The sequence below is a fragment of the Lepidochelys olivacea genome, assembly GCF_965140295.1.
Source record: "Lepidochelys olivacea isolate rLepOli2 genome assembly, chromosome: 10".
Classification (NCBI taxonomy): Eukaryota; Metazoa; Chordata; order Testudines; family Cheloniidae; genus Lepidochelys; species Lepidochelys olivacea.
This window is the reverse complement of record NC_140420.1, coordinates 18203284-18226982: the sequence shown is the minus strand read 5'-3', so window position 1 is coordinate 18226982 and position 23699 is coordinate 18203284. Positions and strand designations below refer to the sequence as shown.

General features: G+C 46.1%; 1 protein-coding gene across 6 annotated transcripts in view; it reads right to left on the bottom strand.

The window, feature by feature from the left end:
• Window positions 1–23699, bottom strand: part of SYT17 (synaptotagmin 17) — a 116984-nt gene that overhangs the window by 58906 nt on the left and 34379 nt on the right. The window contains exons 2-6 of one of the 6 annotated variants that reach the window (XM_084640877.1): window positions 22946–23462; window positions 15702–15719; window positions 13959–14107; window positions 6821–6969; window positions 5754–6373 (exon numbers count right to left, since the gene is read on the bottom strand). In XM_084640877.1, coding sequence (XP_084497003.1) covers window positions 5754–6373; window positions 6821–6969; window positions 13959–14107; window positions 15702–15719; window positions 22946–22960 — 951 coding nt within the window. In that variant the 5' untranslated portion in view covers window positions 22961–23462. Of the gene's footprint in view, window positions 1–5753; window positions 6374–6820; window positions 6970–13958; window positions 14108–15701; window positions 15720–20006; window positions 20207–22945; window positions 23535–23699 lie in introns of those variants that run through there. The other 5 variants (XM_084640876.1, XM_084640875.1, XM_084640879.1 and 2 more) reach the window with 5 other exon arrangements.

Here is a 23699-nt window from a genome sequence, read left to right as displayed (position 1 = left end):
AAAAATATACTGGATTTATGGCTTATTACAACAATTTTTAACCCACTAACCCCCCTTTTTGTCCTGACTACAAGGGTGTTAACAAGCCACTTCACCTTGAATGATCCTTTAGAATATGTGCTAACGACTTATGACAAAGTTTGTCCCCAAACTTTTTCTGTCGTGCCCTTCCTAGAGGGTCATGCCCCATAGTTTGGGGACCACTGACTTATGCTAAACTATCTGTTCCATCTGGTATTTAGCTGTGACAGTCTAAGAGCCTTTGCCAGACCTGGGAAAGAGCTCTATGTAGCTCAAAAGCTCGTCTCTCTCACACAAACAGACGTTGGTCCAATAAAAGATATTACCTCACCCACCTTGTCCCTCTAATATTCTGGGACCAACACAGCTACACCAACAGGTACCCCTATAGCAGCTGTTCCCTGATCCCTCACCCTCCTCTGGTCACAAAAAGAATTCTGTGGAACTGCTCAGGCATATGCACTCTGATGGACATGATGTTTCTTGCAGGAATATTGATACCACAAAGACTTATTGAACTTAATGATCTTAAATAAATAAATAGAATCCATGGTCTCAACTTCCCAGTGCTTTTGACAGCTGCATTCCAGTTCAGCCTGCATGTAATACAGACCAGGTGATGACTCTTGTTTAACTCGAAGAAACATTTTAAACTGTCCTTGCATTTTAATTTTTAAAGAAAGCAACTCTCATTCATCAACCAGACACAGGTACATTAGGACTGTCCCAGGTTCCAAAGGACTGACAGTTCATCTGACCTGAGGATGTTTGTTCCCCCTGGGTAATGCTCTGGCTTAAAATGGCCTTCTCAGGGATGCACTGCAGCCCAGAATTTCTGGAACACTAAGTGGCATGGCTACATTCGCTCCCTCATCAGTCCACTGACATCTAGAGCAGTGCAGGGGTTCAGCACCTCTTGGGATTTAATCCAAAATGTGCAACCTCAAGGGCCAAAGTTTTGGCTGGCCTGGGGGCCTGATTTTCAAAGGCATCGAGCACCCGGAATGCCAACTGGTCTCAGTAAGAGACGGATTAGGCTACTATCCTTTAAAATGAAAGCCAGCCTTGATGGAGGAAAGATACAAAACAAAAACTACTTCCCAACTAAAGGAAAGGAATCATTCTAGCTTCCCAGGCTTGCAAAATCCAAGTTCAAATGGCTCTCTCTGTGAAAAGCAAACTACAGAATCACAGCATGGCTTGACTATCAAAGGAGATGCATCCATTGAAGTCAGTGGGGTCGCCAAGTGGTAAATGAGGGCAAAATTTAGCCCATTAACTTCAATTTTCCAGTCAGGAACACAACCAGTATTTTATTGGTCCATTGGGGCTCAAATCTTCTGGTTCAAGTACTCCTGAATTTTAAACTCAGCAGAAATTCTAGCCATAGCTTGTCTTTAAAAAGTCATATTCAGATAAGGAGGGCCAAATTCTCCTCTGTTACAGTGATGCAATGCTAGTGTAACAGAGAGGCGAATCAGACCCACAGAATTATGATGTAGAGTTTGGGGTGCTCTGCACCTCTGAGGATCAGGTCCTAAATTAGCAAGTGAAGAGTAAACTGCACAAGTGCAGCTCTTCACATAACATGCATGTACCACATGACATTTCAGTTGCTACGCTAATAGAAATACATCAGTCTGCTTGTAGCTTGGTTTTTTATACAGACTTCTGTCTGCCAACTTAGAGATAGTATGTATCAGCAAAACTCTCCTTGTCCATTAACGTAATGATTAATTAATACATGATTATCACGGAGGTTTCGAGACACTTGGCCAAATATTGCTCTTGCTTACATCTATGCAACCTCATTAAATTCAATGGGCCTGGAGAGAGCAGAATTGGACTGACTTACTTTAATGCAATATATGTGGACTAGAAGATTGTATAATGCTCTCTGGTGGGGAGGCAGACTGCCCCAGCAGGAGCTCCGCTGGATGTAGGTAATGGTGAATCAGGCTCAATGTGCCCTGTACTTCATGCTGGCTCACACATCAGTACAAAGTGGATGTAAGTAGCTACTGGCCCAGAACATTGGTGTTTTAGAATCACTTTGCATTGGTGAAAAACAACAACATAGGGTGAATTGGGCCTAATACCTCTGGAATCCCTGGGACAGCCCAGAAGAGATCTTTCCACATTTCTGGAATGGTATAGGGAGCAGGAGCCATGATCCCGAGCATGCCCCTCCCTACCTCACCCTCTTTTGGGAAAGACTGCATGTTGAGAGAACTAAGCTCAAGAGGTTCTTGTGCACAAGGACTCGCCACTGCCCAGGAATCCATGGGTGGAGGAGGCTCCTTGCATCATCCCCACACAAACTAGCCACGTATGCATATACTGGGCTAAATTCTAACACACTGTAGTCTGAAATGCACGTCACAGCTCTATGTATCTATCTTGTCATTAATCAGATTCCATCAACTTTCAAATGCAGTCTACTTTATTCACTATGTGAAACACTTGTGGTATTGCACCCTATGGGTCAGACCCTCCGATGGCATAAATCAGCTGAAGCCAATGGAGTTACACCCATTTACATCAGCAGTGGATATAATACCATAGCATAGAGGCCAGCATGAAGTAGATACTATTACTTCCTTATCACCAGACACGTTAGGACCAGATCCTGTAAGGGGGTTGACTTGAAGGCAGTGCACATCTTACATACTCAGTCTCTTAATTTGCATTAACATGGTACTGTTATATCATATACATCAGGGGTCTCAAACACGCAGCCCCGGCCCGCCAAGCTCCCTACGCCAGCCCCCAGGCCAGGGGTGGGCAAGCTACAGCCCGCGGGCCAGATCCGGCCTGCAGGATTACCCCCCGTGGCACCGCAAGCCCCACGCCGCTCCCTGAAGCAGCTGGCAGCAAGTCCCTGCAGCCGGGAGGGAAGGAGAGTGCTCCGTGCGTTACTTTCACCTCCAGACACCGCCCACTGCAGCTCCTATTGGCCGGGAACCGGGAACCGCAGCCAATGGGAGTTTCGGGGGAGGTACCTGGAGGAGCAGCAAGAGCAGCGCATGGAGCTCTCTGCCCCTCCCCCGCCCCCGGGGCCGCAGGGATGTGCTTCCAGCTGCTTCCCAGAGCGGGGCCAGGGCCTGGAGCGGGGCCGGGGACGGCAGGGAGCCTGCCCTGGCCCTGGTGCGCGCTGCTGCCACCCTGGAGCCGCTTTAGGTAAGTGGCGCTGGGCTGGAGCCCACACCCCGCACCCCTCCTACACACCACACCTCAACCCCATGCTCTGAGCCCCCTGCTGCACCCCACACCCCTCCTGCACCCCAACCCCATGCTCTCAGCCCCCTGCCAAACCCTGCACACCTCCTGCACCTCAACTCCCTGCCCTTAGCCCCCGCCACACCCTGCACCCCTCCTGGTCCCCCTGAGGGCAGGGAGGGGGCGGAGTTGGGGTGGGGACTTCGGGGAAGAGGTGGAAGGGGGACGGGGCCAGGGGCAGCGAGGGGCTGGGGGTGTCAGTGATGCGGCCCTCGGGCCAATGCATTAGTCCTCACTTGGCCCCCATGGTCATTTGAGTTTGAGACCCCTGATATACATCATATAGTTTCAGAATGTGCTACCAAGCATTAATCATAGGGGAGAAAAAAAATGCAGGCTGCAATGGGTTTGCATGGCTATAAAGGAGAACAAAATTTGGCCCTCTGCCCTCAGATACACCGATGGGATGTCCACTGCCAGCAATGGGAACTGCACACATGTATCTGAGGGCAGAGTTTAGCTATAGGTATTTGTAAATATGGACTTGGGAGAACAAGCGATAGGATGCAAGATAAGCCCTGTAAGGCTGGTTAAATGGCTTGCACATTTAAACGCAGAGCCCTTGGGCTGTTCTCCCGCCCCTCCCAATATCAGACTCTAACCAGCGGAGCTGAACACTGCTCTCGTTTTCACCCACGGAGCTACTCAGTTTGGTTGGTGAAAGAATTTTTCCTATGCATTTACAAAAAGTGTTCTTGTTAATCTCATCATGCTACTAGCTTTATTATAACACACACCTTAGTCATCTGCATCATAATAAATAAATAATATTGAGAAATCAAGGGCCTGATTGTCCACTGCCTTGTGCATTTATAGCAGTGCAAGGTTAGAGCAAAGGGGGTGCAAAACACTTTCCAACCACTTTGCACAGGTGCACAAGCCTACACAAGGTGCCAGGCAATGAAAAATCAGGCCCCAAGGCTTTGGGGTTTTGGACATAAATACTGCCTCAATAGATTTTAATTTTACAGCTTTCTGAACTCAAGTTATACATCTGGGCCACATTCTGTCCTCAGTTGCAACAATGTAAAACTGGGAGTAATGCCAGTGAAATCAGTGGAATTACTTCAGATTTACACCAGCATGCCTGAGATCAGAATCTGACTAAAACCTTACCCATGGCTATATTGGCCTTCTGTGAATGTTTAGGTGCTGTTAGCCACTAGAGAGCAGTCAGAGCTTTACCCAAAAGACTGACAAATCACACATCAAGTGACGAGAGAGGAGAGAGAGATCGAAGCGTATTATACTAATGCTAAAACAGAGTCTCTTAAGCTCAGGACAAACTCCTACCCTTAGCATTAGCAGCCGTGCAGGGGATGGGGAGAAGACATAGCTATGCAGGGCAGCCTGGTTCAAGATGAAGTAGTACAATGCACTGCCATTTGTTTCTTCTTTTACCCGAGTAGCATGTACCCTTACGCTAGCGGCTGCTGCTAGCACACTTGCTAACTAGCCTGGGAACTAGGCACTCCCACAAGCCAGCTTGTCATCCCATTTAGGGCCATAGTGGGGTTGGTGCACTGGCCAGGAGTTTTTCCTAACACTCTTGTGAGTTGTAAGGGGAGAGACCCTGCCCCAATGCTCCTGAGAGAGGATATGGAAAGACGAAGAACCCTACACCATCTTCCCCCTCAACACATCACAGGGCACGGGCTAGCCCAGCGAGAAGATTAGAACATGCACACGTGCAAAGTGTCATTACAATCCAATCGAATATGCTGCACATTCAACTTCCCTCTCACCCTCACCGATCTTTGGCCACATGTTTCTAGATAGGTCTGTACAGAAACGCAAGAAGAATCCTCTGACAATTGGACTACCAAGATGTCTCAAAGAGGACCAGTCTCTTATGTATTTGCTCACAAACAAACTGTGCAGATATCAATGGCAAAACAGACACACACACACGCCCAAAGCATTGTTCTGTTTTGATCATCATAGTAGTGCTTTTCTAACTTGGATAATAAACTCCCTACAGCAGTGGTGGATAACCTACGGGCCGCAGGTTATCCACCACTGCCCTACAGTGGCTCTCAGTGACAGTGAGCACAGCCCACAGCAGGGAAGGATTTATCCATGAACCTGCATCTGCAAGAAAGGATCTCCCAGAATTTGCAGATTCACAAATGAATTTCCAGCCGTTTCCATTATGCACAATAATTTCTAATTTCATCTCCTTTATGATGATGTTCTTTTAAAGCCAAAATGGTGGGCTTGGTTCAGGTCTGTCTTACACCAATGTAAACCAAAAAGAATGTCACTGAATTTACACCAGTGTAATACAGGTATAAGCAAGACTAGAAGATCCAATGCCTTTTCAATCTAGAAGGTGCTTTAGTACATGCATGATCATGGCTATTTAAAAACCTCTCATTAACCCCAAACAAACAAAGGAACCACAAAAACAAAGTAGAAATATTACATAATAACCGCCTTATAAATTCCATTACCTGCGAACTGGGAACAAGGGCCTTCCACCAATGTCCGCCCTTCACAAGGTCAACTTCATTTAATGGCATTGACACTTTGCCTATGACACAGTGGCGTGAGAATTTGTCAAAATCCACTATGGTTAAAAGTAGCGTTCTTCTTTGGGCTTCTAAAAATGGAATTTCAAAGGTGTACCTCTCCTCAAACACTGGGTTCTGGGTTTTGCGTTTTACTCCTGTCTGCTTGGAGTTCTTCTGATCTGGAAGGAGGCAGATCTTGACATAAGGGTTGGAATGAGCCATATCTTGTCTTGAACCGTCATACGAAATTGGAGGAGGCAGATCTTTAGCCTCAATTACCCTCACTATTAGATAATTATGCAACAGATCATACTGTGTGCTAAAATGCAGCATGCCCAATTGGTACTTCGATAAGATTTCCTCATCTGTCAAGGAGTCCATGTCATCACTATTAGAGTCAAGAGAGTAGAGTCTTGGTTCGAATTTTCTAAAATAGTCATCTGGGGTATATGTTTTTCTCAGGATAGTTGGCTGAACTATTTCTTTTTTAGCTCCTATAATTCCAAACTCAATAGGTTTAATGTCAATTAGTGGAGAACTTGGCCTTCTCGATTCTAGACCTAGGCAAAAGAAACATACAAATAGCAATGTCGGTAACTGGAAAGATCTGATTATATCCCAACTTAGTCTCTGCCCCAAAGCTCTTACAGTCTGTCTTTTTGTTCTGTTTGTACAAAGCCCAGCACAATGAGGTCTTGGCCCATGACTGGGGCCTATCTCAACACAAATAATAAAAACAAACAATAATAATATCACTAGTTAATCTTTAAGTGCAAACATCAAATAGATTTCTGCCCCCTCCCCCTGTCTAACTCTGTGATTCTGCCTCATTCATCCTTTAGCAAAAATATAAGTTTGGCCCCTTTCACAGTCTCTTTGTGGAACAGTTTAGGATTTTAATCAACATACCTTAGGCTTGACTTGGATCTCTCTCTAAAAGCAGGCACTAACCTAAGCTTTGGTCTACTTGGGAAATTACGTTAATATTGTACGGCTGACAGCCTTACTTGAAATCCGCCTTGTGAGGCTGTAAGTAGACCGTGATGTATCTGAAGATGATCGCCTTCTGTCAGGAGAAGAGTCTTGAGGAGTTGGAGGTGGCTCGCTGGTTGTGTTATCAGAGTCTCCATCTTTGTCCTCATTTTGATTGCTTATCCTGTGAAAATGAAAGACCTCTGGATGTGTGAATCCAGTAAGTGTACTATACACATAACGAACAGGATAATAAGCCCTCTTCTCTGATACTTTAGATTGAACCCTGGATGAATATCATGGATGCTAGAGCTTATTTTCAGATCTAGTTGGAAAACAGAAGAGTGCTGAGCTCTGTGGCTTCAGGGCCCTACAAAGCATGGATTCTCTATCCTTTCTTTTGTCTTTCATACTTCTTAAAATGCAATGAAGCTTACTAGCAACAGTAAGGATATACACCAGTATGCACTTTAACACACATCTATACAGATGTGCTCATGTTTCAAATACATGCATGCGATACAGACCTTGTGGCATTATTGATTTATGTAGTGAAAATATTTATACCATTACTTACAGCTGTATATTTAGGATATAGACCTGGAATTATGGCTTTCATTAGGATCATCAGATAGTCACATTATTAATAGCATGGGAAATAACCATGATCAATCTTCTCACATCATGTTTAATATTAATATATGGTGGTAAATGAGCCATTAAGTTTTGGAAATGTGGCCCTGTAAAGCAGGATTTGTTGACATACCTTTTAAGCAGTTCCTGTCCCCTTTTTATTTACTCTTTTGCATAACTGGATAGGACAATAATTCTGCTATATCTTGTTTTATTTGTGGGAAATATATAAATAAGCAAGAAAGGTTACACACCCCTCACTGAAATTTTGTGAAGGTTTAAAATGCACAAAGTGATTATGAGAATGGGATCATACAAAAGTCCACAAGCAATCCCCTTGTCAATTTAAATCTTCTACATAAAGTAAGCTCAGTGAAAATCTCAGCCTCTCACAGATTGCAGCAACTCACATTAAACAGAACAAATCAGAACCTCTTAAGTGTTCCCCTCAAAGAAGAGCAAGAGCAGATAGGAACAAAAGTCTATAGTTCAAGATTCTAATGTCAGTTGCACTGGTAACAGTCTGGAATATGTCCAATGAAGTCAATGGAAGAACAATTTTATCCTGACATAATTGAGATCAGAATCTCACTTTTTTTTTTAAACAGTATTCCATTCTTTATAGTGTACCAAGATAAAATACACTTTTCTGGTTAGGCCACAAGACAAAAGAACACTCAGAAAATAGAAATTGGGCACAGCCAAAGTTCAGCATGAAATAAGCAAATCAGATGGGAGCAGTGCTTGAATTTTGCTCCTCATTCATTCTTTCTATATTTTTGGCTATGCCAGGTATAAGATGCATATGCTGAATCATTTGCCTCACAAACCACTAATGAAACTAGGCTGATAATATTCTGTAGCAAGTAGTAAACTCAAAAATCTAAATCCAAATTTAGGAATAGACTAAAAATGGATTCCAGATCTGAATCTACCTCTCCCCCAAGTTTGGGGGAAGAAGTTCAGATCTGGATCTTGTGGTGCTTGGAGAGCTGAACCCACCTGAGCTTCACAGTCCATTGATATTTAATAGATTTTTGATAGAAAATTAAAAACATACATTAAATGGACAGATAATACCCAGCTTTCAAACGCAGGTTGCTCAAATCCTTCAACTGGATATAAAAATCAATATTTAGGAGCATAAAAGTCTGATTTTCATGCCAAGAAATGGATTTGAACATACTTATTATGATCCACATGCCTGAAAATTAAACCTACAGAATGGGGGCAAAGCAGGGGCAAAAAGAATCAGAAAAAAATCATTAAGGATATTCTACACGTGCTAAACATAATAGTGAATTAACTAAGTAACAAGCAGGTGACCTTTTGCAGGGAAATTGCTACCAAACCACGATAATTTTTCCTCAAATAACTTTGGCTGTGTTTGGAATAGCTCTGTTCGTATTTAATCAGAACCTTTGGTAAGGAGAATTGAGCTCTAATTTCAGTTTAACCTTGCAGAACACACAGTATTTATCTTTGAGTTTTTATGTAGGAGATTTCATAAGATGCAGAGCTGACAAGCACCCCAGTTCCCTCCCAATTTTTTTCCTAAGGCTAGGAAGCAAACAATAATTATGAAATAACAATAAGGATTGCCATGTGTGCAAGTCAATACAATTAGATTTGCTTCAGCAAGCTAAACATACTTCCTTTATCATTGACGTTATAGGGTGCTGTAAAAATTCAGGAAGTGCAAAAAGTCAACATCTACCAAAATAAATTACTTAATTTCACAGCAGTTGGGCCCAATCCTGCTTCCCTAGCATACCCAGAGCTTCTACTACTGACTATGGGAATGTTGCTGATGCAAAGAATGGAGGATCGATGCAGACATTAACAAGATTGCTCCCATTCATCTAGAGACCATGAGAAGGATTGGGTGTGAGGGAAAAGCACACCCCGTATGACAGCAATGGCCATGTCAGGTGGACAAGGATAAGAGGATTGAGCACTCTTAGTTGTGAGCCTTTAGACATTTTTAGATACTTTTTTGGGGGGTGGGGGTGGGGGGGAAGAAAGGGCAACACAAGAAATGTACTTGTTCCCCAAACTCAATACATTGAGGCAGAACGTGAATCTTTTTAAATCCAGGTCCTAATTCAAGGTGTTATACTGCTGCCCAGCACTATAGTATGGGAACATCTACCATGCAAAAACAATTAGTGTAACGAGACCTCGGAGCAGTTCTGAAATACATATACACATTAAAATAGCTCATTCACAGCTCAATTCTGCAACTCTTACTCATGTTGAGTAGCACTTACTCATGTGATGAGTGCAGTACTGCAAACTCCAAACATTTAGAAACCTCCCTGCACCCAAAACAACAAGACCAGGCAAAGGACACCACTTCTCTCTTTTAACTCCTGAGGTGTCATTCTGTCCCTCTCCATTCTCCTCTCCAACTTTCCAGCCCTCCCCTCTCAGTCTCCTTACCCCCCTATACATATATTCTCTCCCTTTCCCCTCAGTCACCCACATTCTCCCAGCATACCCCCAAATCTCCTTCCCTATGCCCATTTTCCTTTACAGTCTCTCTCAGCCCCCCTCCCTCCATATTCCTTGGATAAACTCAGCTGCCACCGCCACCATACTTTCCCCTGTCCCCTCACTGTCTCTTGCCTGGGCTGCATACAGGAAACAGAAGCTACCATTTTAGCTGAGGGCATCTTAGGTTCAGTCACATGAAAAGCAATGGGAGACAGCAGCCATTTTGAAGCATTTTGCTGCCCAGCTTCTAGAGACAAGAATTTTTTTAAAAAAACAAAACAAAACAAACCCTAAACTTGTAAGATTTGTGAAAATATCATGAGAGCTGAGGACTTTGATAGTCCCTAGAGGGCTGCTGGCCTGACTATTTGTAACACAGCATAAGAAAGGACTGCAGAATAGGGCCCTTTAATATAATTTTTCACTATTATTTATGGCAAAAGTTATCCAGGAAGGATCCTTGAGGCAGCTGAACCGGCACGGATCCATGACACAGGTGGAAGGGAGTACTTCTGGAGCCCACAAAGGGGGTCCACATTGCAAAGTCCAGCTCCCCAAAGGAACTGAAGAATCACCACACAGGTGGATTAGCAGGGGGCCAGAGAAGGAACAGAAGCCCAGAGGTGGGGGATCTACCACTACACGGCCCCAGTGGCCACATGGGGAGAATCAGAGATGGTTGGAATTACTGCGTCAGGGCTAGGATTGCCATTTTCTAATTGCACAAAACCGAACACCCTAGCCCTGCCCCTTCCCCGAAGTCCCGCCCTACCCCCCCCCACTCACTATATTCCCCCTCCCTTGGTGGCTCACTCTCCCCCACCCTCACTCACTATTACTGGGCTGGAGCAGGGGTTGGAGTGCGGGAAGGGCTCTGGCTGGGGATGCGGGCTCTGGGTTAGGGCCGGGGATGAGGTGTTCAGGGTATGAAAGGGGGCTCTGGGATGGGGCAGGGGATTAGGGTGCAGGTAGGGTGAGGGCTCCAGCTGGGGGGGCACAGGCTCTGGGGTAGTGCTGGGGATGAGGGGTTTAGGGTGCAAAAGAGCATAAGAACGGCCATATTTGGTCAGACCAAAGGTCCATCTAGCCCAGTATCCTGTCTTCTGACAGTGGCCAATGCAGTGCCCCAGAGGGAATGAACAGAACAGGTAATCATCAAGTGATCCATTTCTTGTCGCCCATTCGCAGCTTCTGGCAAAGAGAGGATATAGGGACACCATCCCTGCCCATCCTGGCTAATAGCCATTGATGGACCTATCCTCCATGAATTTATCTAGCTCTTTTTCGAACCCTGTTATAGTCGTGGCCTTCACAATGTCCTCTGGTAAGGAGTTCCACAGGTTGACTGTGTGCTGTGTGAAGAAATACTTCCTTTTGTTTGTTTTATACCTGCTGCCTACTAATTTCATTTGGTGGCCCCTAGTTCTTGTGTTATGAGAAGGAGTAAATAACACTTCCTTATTTACTTTCTCCATACCAGTCATGATTTTATAGACCTCAATCATATCCCCCCTTAGTCACCTCTTTTCCAAGCTGAAAAGTCCCAGTCTTATTAATCTTTCCTCATGTGACAGCTGCTCCATACCCCTAATCATTTTTGTTGCCCTTTTCTGAACCTTTTCCAAGTCCAGTATATCTTTTTTGAGATGAGGGCGACCACATCTGCATGCAGAATTCAAGATGTGGGCATACTATAGATTTCTACAGAGGCAATATGATATTTTCTGTCTTATTATCTATCCGTTTCTTCATGATTCCCAACATTCTGTTTGGGCGGGAGGGGGCCTCAGGGCTGGGGCATGGGCTTACCTCGAGCGGCTCCCAGGTAGTGGTGCAGCTGGGCTAAGGCAGGCTCCCTGCCTGTCCAGGCTCCGCACTGTGCCCCAGAAGAGACCAGCAGATCTGGCTCCTAGGCAGGGGGCCAAGAGACTCTGCACACTGCTCTAGCCCACAGGCACCGCTCCCCAGCTCCCATTGGCCACAGTTCCCAGCCAATGGGAGTGCGGAGCCAGTGCTCTGGGCGGGGGCAGCACGCAGAGCCCCATGGCCCCCCTGCCTAGGAGCTGGACCTGCTGGCTGTTTCCAGGGTGCAGCACAGGGCCAGGACATGTAGGGACTAGCCTGCCTTAGACCTACAGCACCACTGAACAGACTTTTAACAGCCCAGTCAGCGGTGCTGACCGGAGCCACCAGGGTCCCTTTTCGACCTGGCATTCCTGGCAACCCTACTCAGGGCCTGCCACTCCACAGATCAAGTGAAGATTTCTTCTATCCCACCCCTTCCTGGAGCCCCTACTAAGCCTAGCCACTTGTCCCCAAGTACTCGATCATTTCTGGAGCGTATCTTTCTAAGTCCAATAAAGTGGTCTCATCATTTTGTTCACCTGCACACAATGTTTCCTTATTTAGCAGTGATTTTATTTCCAGTTCCCATTAGCTGCAGATAAATGAGTTTCGAAGCACAATTCTGACCCTTAAAAAACTGCTCCCTGTTTAAGAAGCACTATAAAGCTCTACTGCTAACCTCTCTGCACCTTCTTCCTACACTAATTCAAAACAATAAATAAGATACTGTAATTCAAACAGAAAAAGATTAATTTTATATACCGTTTACAGACAAACCTGATAGATCTGGCAGGGAAAAAAAATAAAAGCAAGGAAGCTCCCGGGGAGAATGATACTGATCACGTCTTCCTATCTATCGTCCAGCAACACAGCGAAATGTGGTGCATTAGGGAAGCAATTAAGGGGGCACCTCACCTGTTGTGGTTTCAGAAGCACATTACACATTTAACTCTTGAGTAGCAATTACTCTGCTGCTATGGGAGGCAGTGAGGCCTTGCAGCTAAAACACTGAACTGGCACTAAGGCTCCTGCTCTGCCAGTGGCCTGCTGGGTGACCTTGGGTAAGTCACTTCGCCGCCCGGTGCCTCAGTTTCCCCAGGTGCAAAATGGGGATAACAATACTGGCCTCCCTTGTAAACTGCTTTGACATTGTTGTTTTAGGATCAGATTTTAAAAGCACTTAAGTGACACACGAACACAAGTCCCATTAGAAATTCAGTTTTTCTAGGGGATATACTCTCTTATGTCACCTTGGTGTTTTTGTAAGTTTCCCCCTTTAGCCTGGTTAAATCAGACTAACATTAATAAGATCGGTATCTATTTCTTACTCTTATAAGCCTCAAAACATTCTAGTAGATATTGTTTAGTTTCACTGAATGCTGATTGTATGCTATTTTTCTGCCTAGAATGATATCTTACAACCAACCTAAGCCTTCCTAAAAATACAGATTTATCCTGGAAATAGCTAAAGTTAAATGTGATTTCAGCCATTTTCCATGGGGCTCTGCATGGGCTCACCAACATGCAACAAATTGCCGAATTAGGGCCTGTGCGTGAACCCCTATTTGTCTGAACAGTTATCTGGTGTATTACATACTGTATGTCTATCTATGGTTAAGGCAGATCACAAGCTCCTCTGGTAGGAACCTTGTCTGTTATGTGTTCAGAAAATACAGTGCATGCTCTAAGTAATAATAAAATAATAAATATAGGTCCTCCTACGTAGTCACTTGACTGGCAGTCTGGAAAATTACAGCAATCAAAGGGCTAAAGTGCTCAAAATAAACAGTCCAATTTAGAGATTCAACAAAAATTCAAATGAAATGTATTGTTCTCAGCATGGAATACAAAGCTAGGTAAATTACCAACTTGCTGTGTTGGCTTGCAGGATAGTTTCTGACTTAAGAATTGGGGTAGCTATATTTCAAAGACTCCAGCTACCTGAATTAGCAGGACATGTTGTTTAGCTTTGCTGCAGTTATATGCACGCTTTATATAGTTATATGCACTGTTCCCACTCCTAACACCGACTCTTCCCACCAATCTCTTATTGTATGTATGCCATTAGCCAGGTGTGTGGCATTTTTGGATTCTTATGGCCTCATGTTTATGCCCTCACCACAGCCAAAATAACATTACCTTTGTCACCCTGCTATAAACTGGAGATAACATTTGCTTAATATGCACATCTAAACTTACAGCCAGGCTGGCGTCTGTGCAGGAAAAGGTCCCAGGATTTCAACTTCATCTTCGCTCGACTGACAACAGCTACAGTCAAAACACTTCTGACAACAATTTCTACAAGTCCATCTGCACAGCAAGAGATCCAAGAGTCTAGAGAGCAGACCCTGAGGCCATTGGAAACCAAAGAATAAGATTACAAACAGTAGATCATCGGTGAGAAATAACACTCAGCTGTATTTATGTTTTGTGTTTCTGCAGCAGAACATTTGGAACTATATTTATTCCATTTATATAAACAGACAAGTGCCGTGCAGTTACTGGCACAATCTCACTGAAGCCATAACTAGGCAGGGAAATAAACATTCACTGCAGGTATTTTCTTTTATAGAATTATTATGTACGTGGGCGAGAGAGTGATTTACAAAACACTATGCCATAACAATATGCTAGAGCAGAAACATGCCCATTATTTCACCTACATTAACAAACTAATATATCAACAAATGCATGGCAGAGAGAAGAAAAAACTGAAGACCTCAATTTAATTTCACAAGTTGTTGCACAGCTGAAAAAACCTAACACAACAATATGAAGGTATTTTAATACTGTAGGCATGTAACCATATGATATTCATATGCTCCATACATGCAGTATTACAGCCTCAAATTTGTCAGCAAAATGTATCAGCCTAGGTACAAAATCTTGCCTGACTCTTACTATGATGATTAATTTATTGAAAAAGCTAATGGTTTTTTTAAAAAACGTTATTTGCCCTCGGTGAGTGTAGAAGTGCCCCGGAGAACAGAATTTTGTATGGTGGCAGTAGTAACTCCCTAACAGTGCTATTACATTTATTACATGCACACACATTATATATATATATATATATATATATGTAATAATGTACACAGGTTAATGTATACACTTAGCCTGTGTATATATGTTTATAACATTATAGCGTAACATATAAATATACACAGGCTAAGTGTATACATTTATAGCAAGGGAGAAGTACATCCCAAGAAAGGAACTGTCTGAGGAAGCCACAGTTCCCTTCCTTCTCCCCCTTGCTTCAAGAGGGTATAAACTTGCTGGTGGCTTATACCAACGACAAATAACTACCCCACTCCCACCACACCCTCTAAGCTCAGCTTGCTGGTGCACTGGAGAGAGAGGGAAGGAGGCATGAAGCCAGGGTTCTGCTCATTCCCCATCCGCCCCTACCCACCTTTCCCAGGTAAGGGGGTGGGGGGAGAAGAAAGTGTTTGTAAGAAGGCTCGCAGAGCAGTACATGGGACACAGACAGACAGATTCTAGCTATCTGTACTCAGTGATAGGTGAAAACCCAGAATGCATTATGAAACCCTCACAAAGTCAAAATTTGAGAATAGCCTTTTTAAAATTGTACTAGAAATTATTGAATTGCATCATGTTTGCAGTGTTCAACACTGCCTGTACAAGGAAGCAGTCGGCACTCACTGGGAGGCCTTCACTGGGAGCACAGGGCTGCAGAGGACAGTAGCAGATTGATAGTAAAAGAAATTTTTATTCCACACCTATAAAAAACTGAATTTTCCTGGTATACGAAAAGATTAATTTTTCTATAAATGAACCCCAGAAATCAGAAAAGCCACAAAGCAAGGAATCTGGCATACCATTTATACCTACGGCATTAGAAAACATTCAGAAAATGCAGGACAATCTCCTCTGGACGATGAGATGAGACAGAATAGGGAATGAATCATCAGATTAACTCACCTCATTTATCGGTTCCAACTGTCCTTTTAGATATCCATGATGAAGCAAAGGGGAACAAAATGAAAAAGACAAAACCAGTTTAGCAATGCTCAAATAACTCTAAATTAGCACCAGCCAGAGAACAATTTCTTTAATTTCTCAGGACATGCTATTTCCCAAGCTTGTCCTACTTAATTTTAGGGGAGGGGGCAGAATCTCCTGAAGGAGCAACAATGTCGTCTTCTCCCCTTCCCTTCCTGCTGCTCACCCTTCCCTAGGAGGATCCCACCACTCTCACTCACCCCTGTTTACAGCAAGAGAAACATATGTATTGCTTCTGCTACCATCCCCCTCCCAGGAGACATCATGTGCAACCACACTCTTCATGTGTCCCTAGGAAATTACTTCATTTCTACAACTACTGTATTTACTGCATCAGTAGCAAACCACATCCTGGTCATAGATACACTGCGAGCTCCTGGTAATAGAGACCCTGATCTCAGTTCAGTTCTGGCAAAAATGGTTGCAACTCCAGAGATATTAAGACCAATAGTTTCAGAAGTGGACACTAATTTCTGAGTACTCCCGTTTCTTAAGGGGCTTGCTCTCCCAAAAGCTTCTATTGGCTATACTCTATGGAAAACATAGACAATACAACTTTTAAAAAAGAAACTAGATTAGATTAGATTAAATTTAGCTCTACAATGGCTTCCATAGAAAGCATTTTAACACAAACATCCATCGCCACGTTCTCACAGACCATTGCTTAGTGAAAATTCCGCCACCTGTATGAGGTAAGGTTTGCAAGGACAAAAGTGCTGTATTTTGATATGGCTATACCCAAAAATCATTTTTAAAAACCCCAGGGTTCTATCATCCCCCAATTTACATACTAAGGTCCACACAAAACTGGTGTGGCTTATTCCAAGCCTGCACTAAAATTCCTATTCTGCATTAAACCGGGTCCATTGTATTCATGCCCTGCAGCCAAACAGCCCAGCATGTAGTGTGAGAAAAGGCCATGTGGCATGAGGGAGTGGGGTGTGGTAATTCCAGGCAGGCCTGTATCAGACAAGCCACCTGGCTAAAATGTATCAGTCGTGCAAGAGAAGCATCAAGTAAAACAACCTAGATCTGCTTTAAAATAAAACAGGTCCTTGGGCAGCCAGGACCCCAGGAGCATGAGCAATGCTACCCCCAGACTCCATCATAAAGTAACTGGAGTTCCATCCTGACTGTGTGCTCAAACTCCCGCAGAAACCCTAGCCAGGCACACAGGAGTGACGACAGAGACTACAACAGGCAGGAACTAATCACCATAGCACAGCAGAAGCAAATGAACAGCCAGTGCCATAAAATACATAAATGCACAGATCCATGAAATAAAAGCAAACACAAACAGCTGTCCTTGTTCATGCCAGTCACATGCAACAGGGGGACTAGCTCTGGGGGAATGACAAAGGTTTATAGAGCACAAATGATGTGACTGCCAGCAGGTGCTGGGTAAGCTCAGTTGAAGTTTAAGAACATGGACACTAGAACAAACCCAGCACATAGAGGCAGCCATGACATTGGCCTAGTCCACTGGGAATGCAAAAGGAATACCACTCAAGTTACAGCTGCTGAGCCTAGGCTTATCGTACCAGATCTGCCCATTCAAGGTCAACTAGGGTGACCAGTCAGCAAATGTGAAAAAACAGGACAGGAGGTGGGGGGTAACAGGAGCCTATATAAGAAAAAGACCCAAAAATCAGGACTGTCCCTATAAAAACCGGGACATCTGGTCACCCTAAGATCAACTCTTCAACCCAGGAGCATAATCCATTTGGGAGTCCTGGTGCCATAAACAAACCCCCATCACAAAACAACACATTGTATGTGTAGGGTGGCCTAGGGGCCCTTGCACAGTCATTGCTGCTTGATGACCTTGCTGACAGCTGTTCCTTGCTACCTTGGTTTCCAGGATCTGCCATACGTGGGGCTGTTTTTGTTATCTTTACCCTTACACTCCCTGTGCCCCATATGCTGCTGTGCTTAGCTGTTCCCTGCATCCTCCAAATCAAGTGTGACCAGCATTTTTAAGGCGGGTGATATTGCACAGCCAGGGCTCGCTTTTTCTAGCATGAATATACATACATACATGCATGTATGGACATATACATGTCCCCTCTGCTTCTGTACACTTTGGTCAGTTGGGGATGACAGGGCTCCAGTACTACACCACTGATATTACAGATAGAGGGCAAAGAACATTAAGGGTGGCATTTTCAAAAGAGCCTGGCTTAGGAACACAACTCCCAATGAAAGCCAATGAGCCGTGTGCTCTTAAGTCACTTATGTACTTTTGAAACAATAAATTGTAATACTTCACACACACACAAAGCCTGATCTAAAGCCCAGTGAAATCAATTCAAAGATCCCTACTGACTTCACTGGGCTTTGGATCACCATAGTATCTTTCATCCCAGGATCTCAAAGCACTTTTTAAATATTAACTAATTTGCAGTCAGTACACCCCTGGGAGGTAGGTCACTATTGTCATTGTCATTTCAGAGATGAGAAACTGAGTCACAGAGAGGGTGACTTACCCAACAGCATTTTACATCCACTGTGCACAGATGTCACTGTCAGTGACTATGCAAGGCAGTGGAGAACCAAACCAAGTCATTGGCAGAGCTCAGATAAGAAGCCAGATTTCCTGGCTAACATCTTCCAGGAGTTTTTAAACCATAAAACCATGGGTATCAAAACTCATTCAGGGGAGCAGGTGAAATTACATTTTTAATTATACACCATGGACCCAGTTTACAGCATTAGGGTCTCATATACACAACAGCCTATCCACCAAAGAGCTCCTTCTACCCTGGCACAATTACACGATGGACAGGCCGGGCTGGGAGTAGTGACAAACCTTGGGGCTCAAGGCCCCCTGCCCATCTAGCTCCCAAGAGCCCCGGAAAGTAAGGACAGCTTTAAGTGAGTGCTGGTTTTCATGGCCTTGGGCAAGTTGAGTGGGTCCCTGTTTTGAAGTTCATAGTTGGTGGTAATATGTCGGTATACCACACTGGGGTGAGGGTCCCTGTGTCTGTGTCCACAGCAGGTCCCTTTATTGGTGTGAGGGCCCCCGTTTCAATCTCTGAAAGGATTCCCATATGTGTGGGAGCCCCCACTTCTAGGCTTCCACGGTAGGGGGAAGGTGTCTCAGGTAGGTGGGGTTTCTGAGCCTGCGTTCTCAAGCGTCCACGTGACAGTGTGAGGGGCACATCCCATCCCTGCTGGTGTTTCACAGGAGTGTGATTAGCAAGGTCATCTCACACTCTGGGGGAAGCTCTGTACCCTTTCATTACCTTCTGGCTGACTGATTCCTGAGCCTCCCAGGCCTCTTCCAGAGGCTGCCCTGCCTAGTCCTCCTCCCTCAGCAGCAGCCACCTAAACTCAACTCAGGAGCAGCATCCATGGTGATGCCAGCTGGATGGATGGGGGAGGAGTTGGTAAAGGACCGCTGGCTGCTCCTACTCCCATCTCCCTGCCCGCTCTTGCTCCTACTCTGAATTCAGTCCTAGACACGGAACAAGCAGTCCACAGCTGGATCGCTGAACATGCAATAGAACAGAAGCAGAGGCAGCTGCCACAATTGTTGCTCTGCTTCTCTTTGTGCCCTGTATATGCAACTCTGCACGAAGGCATCACAATCCTCTCACACACACAAGAACTCACATATATGCTGACATTCACACGCACAGACCACGCACAATCCTATACACAGACACACACGCGCACAAACATAAGCACACCTAAATACACACACACACACCCTATACATACAACCCCCTCCATAGACACAAACACAGTCAGGCCCATACATACGCCATCAGTCAGATGCACAAACACACAAGTTCACACAAACAAGCACAAAAGGGGATGTTCGGATTCATTCTTAAGAAGGAGGCGAGTTCCAACCACAGGCAGGAGTCCCCCAAACCCTTCTCCTGTACCACTCCACAAAGTGTTTCCAACAACCCACCGTCCTGGTCTGAATCGAGACGCATCGGCTGACCGCTGCTATTAAACAAATGCAAAAAACCGAAGCACTCGTGCCTCAAGGCTTGTGTATGTCAGGGGAGAGCTTCACCTTTTCGGCAGCTACCTCACTCGCACACCCCGGTTTACCGTTAAGCGGGAGGGGGAAATCACTAGCCCGGGCTGGATTAACACGCAGCTAGTAAATTGAGGTGAGCGCTCACCCAGGTTAGAGCAGACCCGATCTCCCTGCGGTCCCCACCCCGGCAAAGAGGACATCGCCTCCCCAGTGCTGTCCAGACCTACCTGTATATACGCCATCTTCACTAGGTATCACATTAGTTCCCAGCACAGCCCGAGCACGGCGTCTCTCTCCCCTTGGCCCTCAACAGCACAAAAAGACGCGACTTGTGTGCCAGATGGGCACTGGCCATCCCCGCTCCCCCGGCTGCTCGCTGCCTCTCGGCGCCTCCTCCCCAGCGCTTCCCGAGCCCGGCGCGGGGCGGGGGGACGCGGTCTGGTTCTCTGGGATTTCGGGCAGGTTGTGCCGGGGGCCCCGGGCTCCCTGTGCCGCGCGGGGCGGGGAGGGGAGGGGAGGGGAGGGATGGGCTCGGCTCCCGCAGCCTGTCACCCGCTGCACTCTCCTGGGCATGGCTCGGGGTGAATTTCCCCAGCTTGGGCAGCCGCGGCCGCCACCCTCCCTCTTCCCGGGGTCGCCCTTCGCCTCTCTCGGGGCAGCCTTCCCGAGCTTCGAGCCTCCCAGCCCGCGGCCCGGACCCTCACCCCCTCCGGCCAGCAACACGTGGCGCAGAACAAGACCCAGCCGGAGCCCGACGCCTTCCCCCGGGGACGCCGCACTCAGCGCCTGGGCCGCCACGGAGAGCGACTGGGGCATAGCCCCGGACCCAGCAGCGCCCCCTGCGCTCTGGGCAGCCGGAGCCCAGAGGGGACCGGCCCCGCCAGGGGGCGGCGGCTGGTGCTGCCGCCCCGGGGAGCCGCCAGGAGGTGGAGGGAGGCTGCCGCGGAGGCTCCCAGTCCCGCTGAAGTTGGCAGAGCCCGTGGAGCCTGGGCAGGCGCTGGGCATGGTGAGACGCCGCGCCTGGTAAAGGGGGCGAGAAGCGGGGGAGCTCTTGGGTCGGGGGCAGGCCGCCCAGAAGGGCCCTGTAAATCTGGCCTGTGACTCTGCCTGCTGCACAGGATGGGAGCTCAGGGTGGAAAAGGAGTGAGGGGCCGAAGGAAGCTGATGCCGTGCGATGGGGGAAGGGATCCCCTGGCACCTACACGTGCCACAGAGCCGCTGGAAGCACCTGCCACCAACATGTGCTGCCAGTCTGCTAACGTGTGCGATGGGCTGGGGAAATCCCCAGAACTTATGCACTGGTGGGACTTGGAGCGAATCCTGCATGTAATGCCACGCGGGAACTCACCGGGAGCCTGTCACATAGTAAAAAGACCTTGAGCCAGTGCTGCTAACTCCAGGGTTTCACACATTACCTGACTGGTCCCAAGCCCCTAGCACATGTTGGTGACAGGCAGTTCCTTAGGCTCTGTTGCATGTTAGGTGCTGGGGGATCCCCCACCACATCGCTCACTTCAGCTTCCTTCAGCTGCTGCTCTCCTGTTAGTGCCTGAGAATCACTACTTTCATTGCTGTTCGTTTTAAAGTAAGTTTCTAGCCCTAGGGGCTGTCGAGAAATGCTTGAAAACGTGATTCCTAAATGCCAGAAGGCAAATAAAAAGAACCCAACATTTATTATACTTATAATCTCTCAATTGTCTAGGGGAACCTGACTCATGATTTTTAAACACTTGGAAGGGGCATATAATTACTGAGGGAACAATCACAGTACAGGCTGTTTGCAGGGGTGCCCGAATGGGAGGGTGTCACATATGCAAGTTAGGACCCCCTTTTCAGTCTCCTCTGTGTTAGGCTAGCCCCATTTTGACCTTTGCATGGGGACTCCATGTGGGTGTTGTGGATGCACAGACAGAGGGGCCCAAAGATCCCAGGGAGTGTGTGTAGAGTAGACCCCTAGGTTTTAGATTCACAGAGATCACTGAATGCATGCAGGAGTCCTCCTTTCAGTGCTCACGGATGAAGGGGGCTACATATAAATGTGGTTCTCAAGGCCCCACATGACCTCCCGAGGAGCACTTCCATGCTGGCATTTCACAGGATTGCAGGCTACGAGTCACATGGTTAGCCAACAATATCAGGAAGCTCTGCCCTTTCATGCCCTTCTGGCTGAGTCCCAAGCCCCCTCCATTTGCATCCCCAGGGCCTGCTCTGCCTGGATCTCCACCTGCTGTCCAGCAGCTGCAAGCTCCCCTCAGCTCAGCAATTAGGAGAAGTATCCATGGTAACACTATGGATGGGGGCTGGGGTCGTTGCTAGAGCACCCCTCGCTGTTCTGACTCCCATCTCCCAGCCTGCTCTTGCTCACACACCAAACTCAGACCCAGAAACGGAACCCTGGAGTTAACAGATGGATCATGGCACATAGAGAAGCACCAGGAAGTGCAGCAGGGCACAGTTGCCCACACAGTGCAATAAGGCATCAAACATTTGTCTCATCCACACACATATATGCAGACATTCATACACATAAACAACAGCTACACACAAAGATAATCACACAGAGATACCAACAATCACACATGCACAATGTGTATGTCTGAATGAATGCAAGTGTCTCATACCCACAGAATCTCACTAGTACATTCACTCACTCTCACACACACACACACGATGTTAGTTTCCTTTTGTTTTACTGATTTGTACCAACACAACCTTAAAAGGACATGCACCCAACACATAGCTAGAAGGGATGCTTTCAATTTCTTTTATTTACTTTTTTAAATTAAGGTCCAGTCACAAGTACAATTACCCCCAAACTTATCTGGGAAGAGATTGTTTTGTAACCCTACTCGGGATTGTCAACCGCCAGTAAGCCACAGTTCTTGTTTCTAAATACATTAGAAGCAAATATTACCATTGAATGCAAAAAATCAGAACCAATAATAATGCTACAGGTTGCATCTGTCACTAGAGAACTTGACCTTTTCTGTAACTAACTCTCAAGTTTCCCATTAAGTGGGAGAGGGAATCACGAACCTGGGCTGGATGAACATACAACGAATAAATTCAGTTGAGTCTAAACCAGGTTAGAGCAGACCCAGGTTCCCTGTGGTCCTCCCTCCCCAGATAACGAGGACATTTCCTCCCCAGTGCTGTTCAGACCTACCTGTATATACGCCATCTTCACTAGGTATCACATTAGTTCCCAGCACAGCCTGAGCATGGCGTCTCTCTCCCCTTTGCCCTCAACAACAACAAAAAGACGTGACTTGTTTGCTAGATGAGCACTGTTCAGTCCTTCTCCCCCTTGCTGCTCACTGCCTCTCCATAATGATCAAGGATTCTTTCCCCGTATTTTTTTTAAGCACAGAGGTGTTGATTATTTCGTTTGTTTCTAATATTTCTTGTATGGTTTTCTGGGTTCTCAGGCTCTCTGTGCTGCGAGGGATGTGTTCTGTCAGCCTGTCACTTGCTGCATGATTGATTTCCCGCTTTTCCTTCTTCCCTATGGTAGGCTGGTGGTGAATTTCCCCCTCTTGGGCAGCAGCTGCAGCAGACTTTGCACTTCCAGAGATCTGGATTCCCCTCTCTCAGTGCATCTCTCCTTGGATTTGTTTTTCCAACTTAAAGCCTGAGGCTGAATCCGGGGGAAGTATCTCCTGCAAACAGCATCATCCATCTGTCTGCAACCAGATGGACAAGAGACTTTGAAACAGCAACATGTAGGAGGGTCCTTTTTGTCACAGAACAAGAAGCAAAACGTGTCTGAAACCTATTGGTGATCATTTTCCACCCGCAAACCAAAAACCTTGCTCTTATTTCAAATTATGTGTGACCAGGTTAGATATTTATATATTGAAAGGGAATGGTGTATTGAAGGATACTCTTTCATGAAGAGTTTCCAGAAGGACCTGCAATAA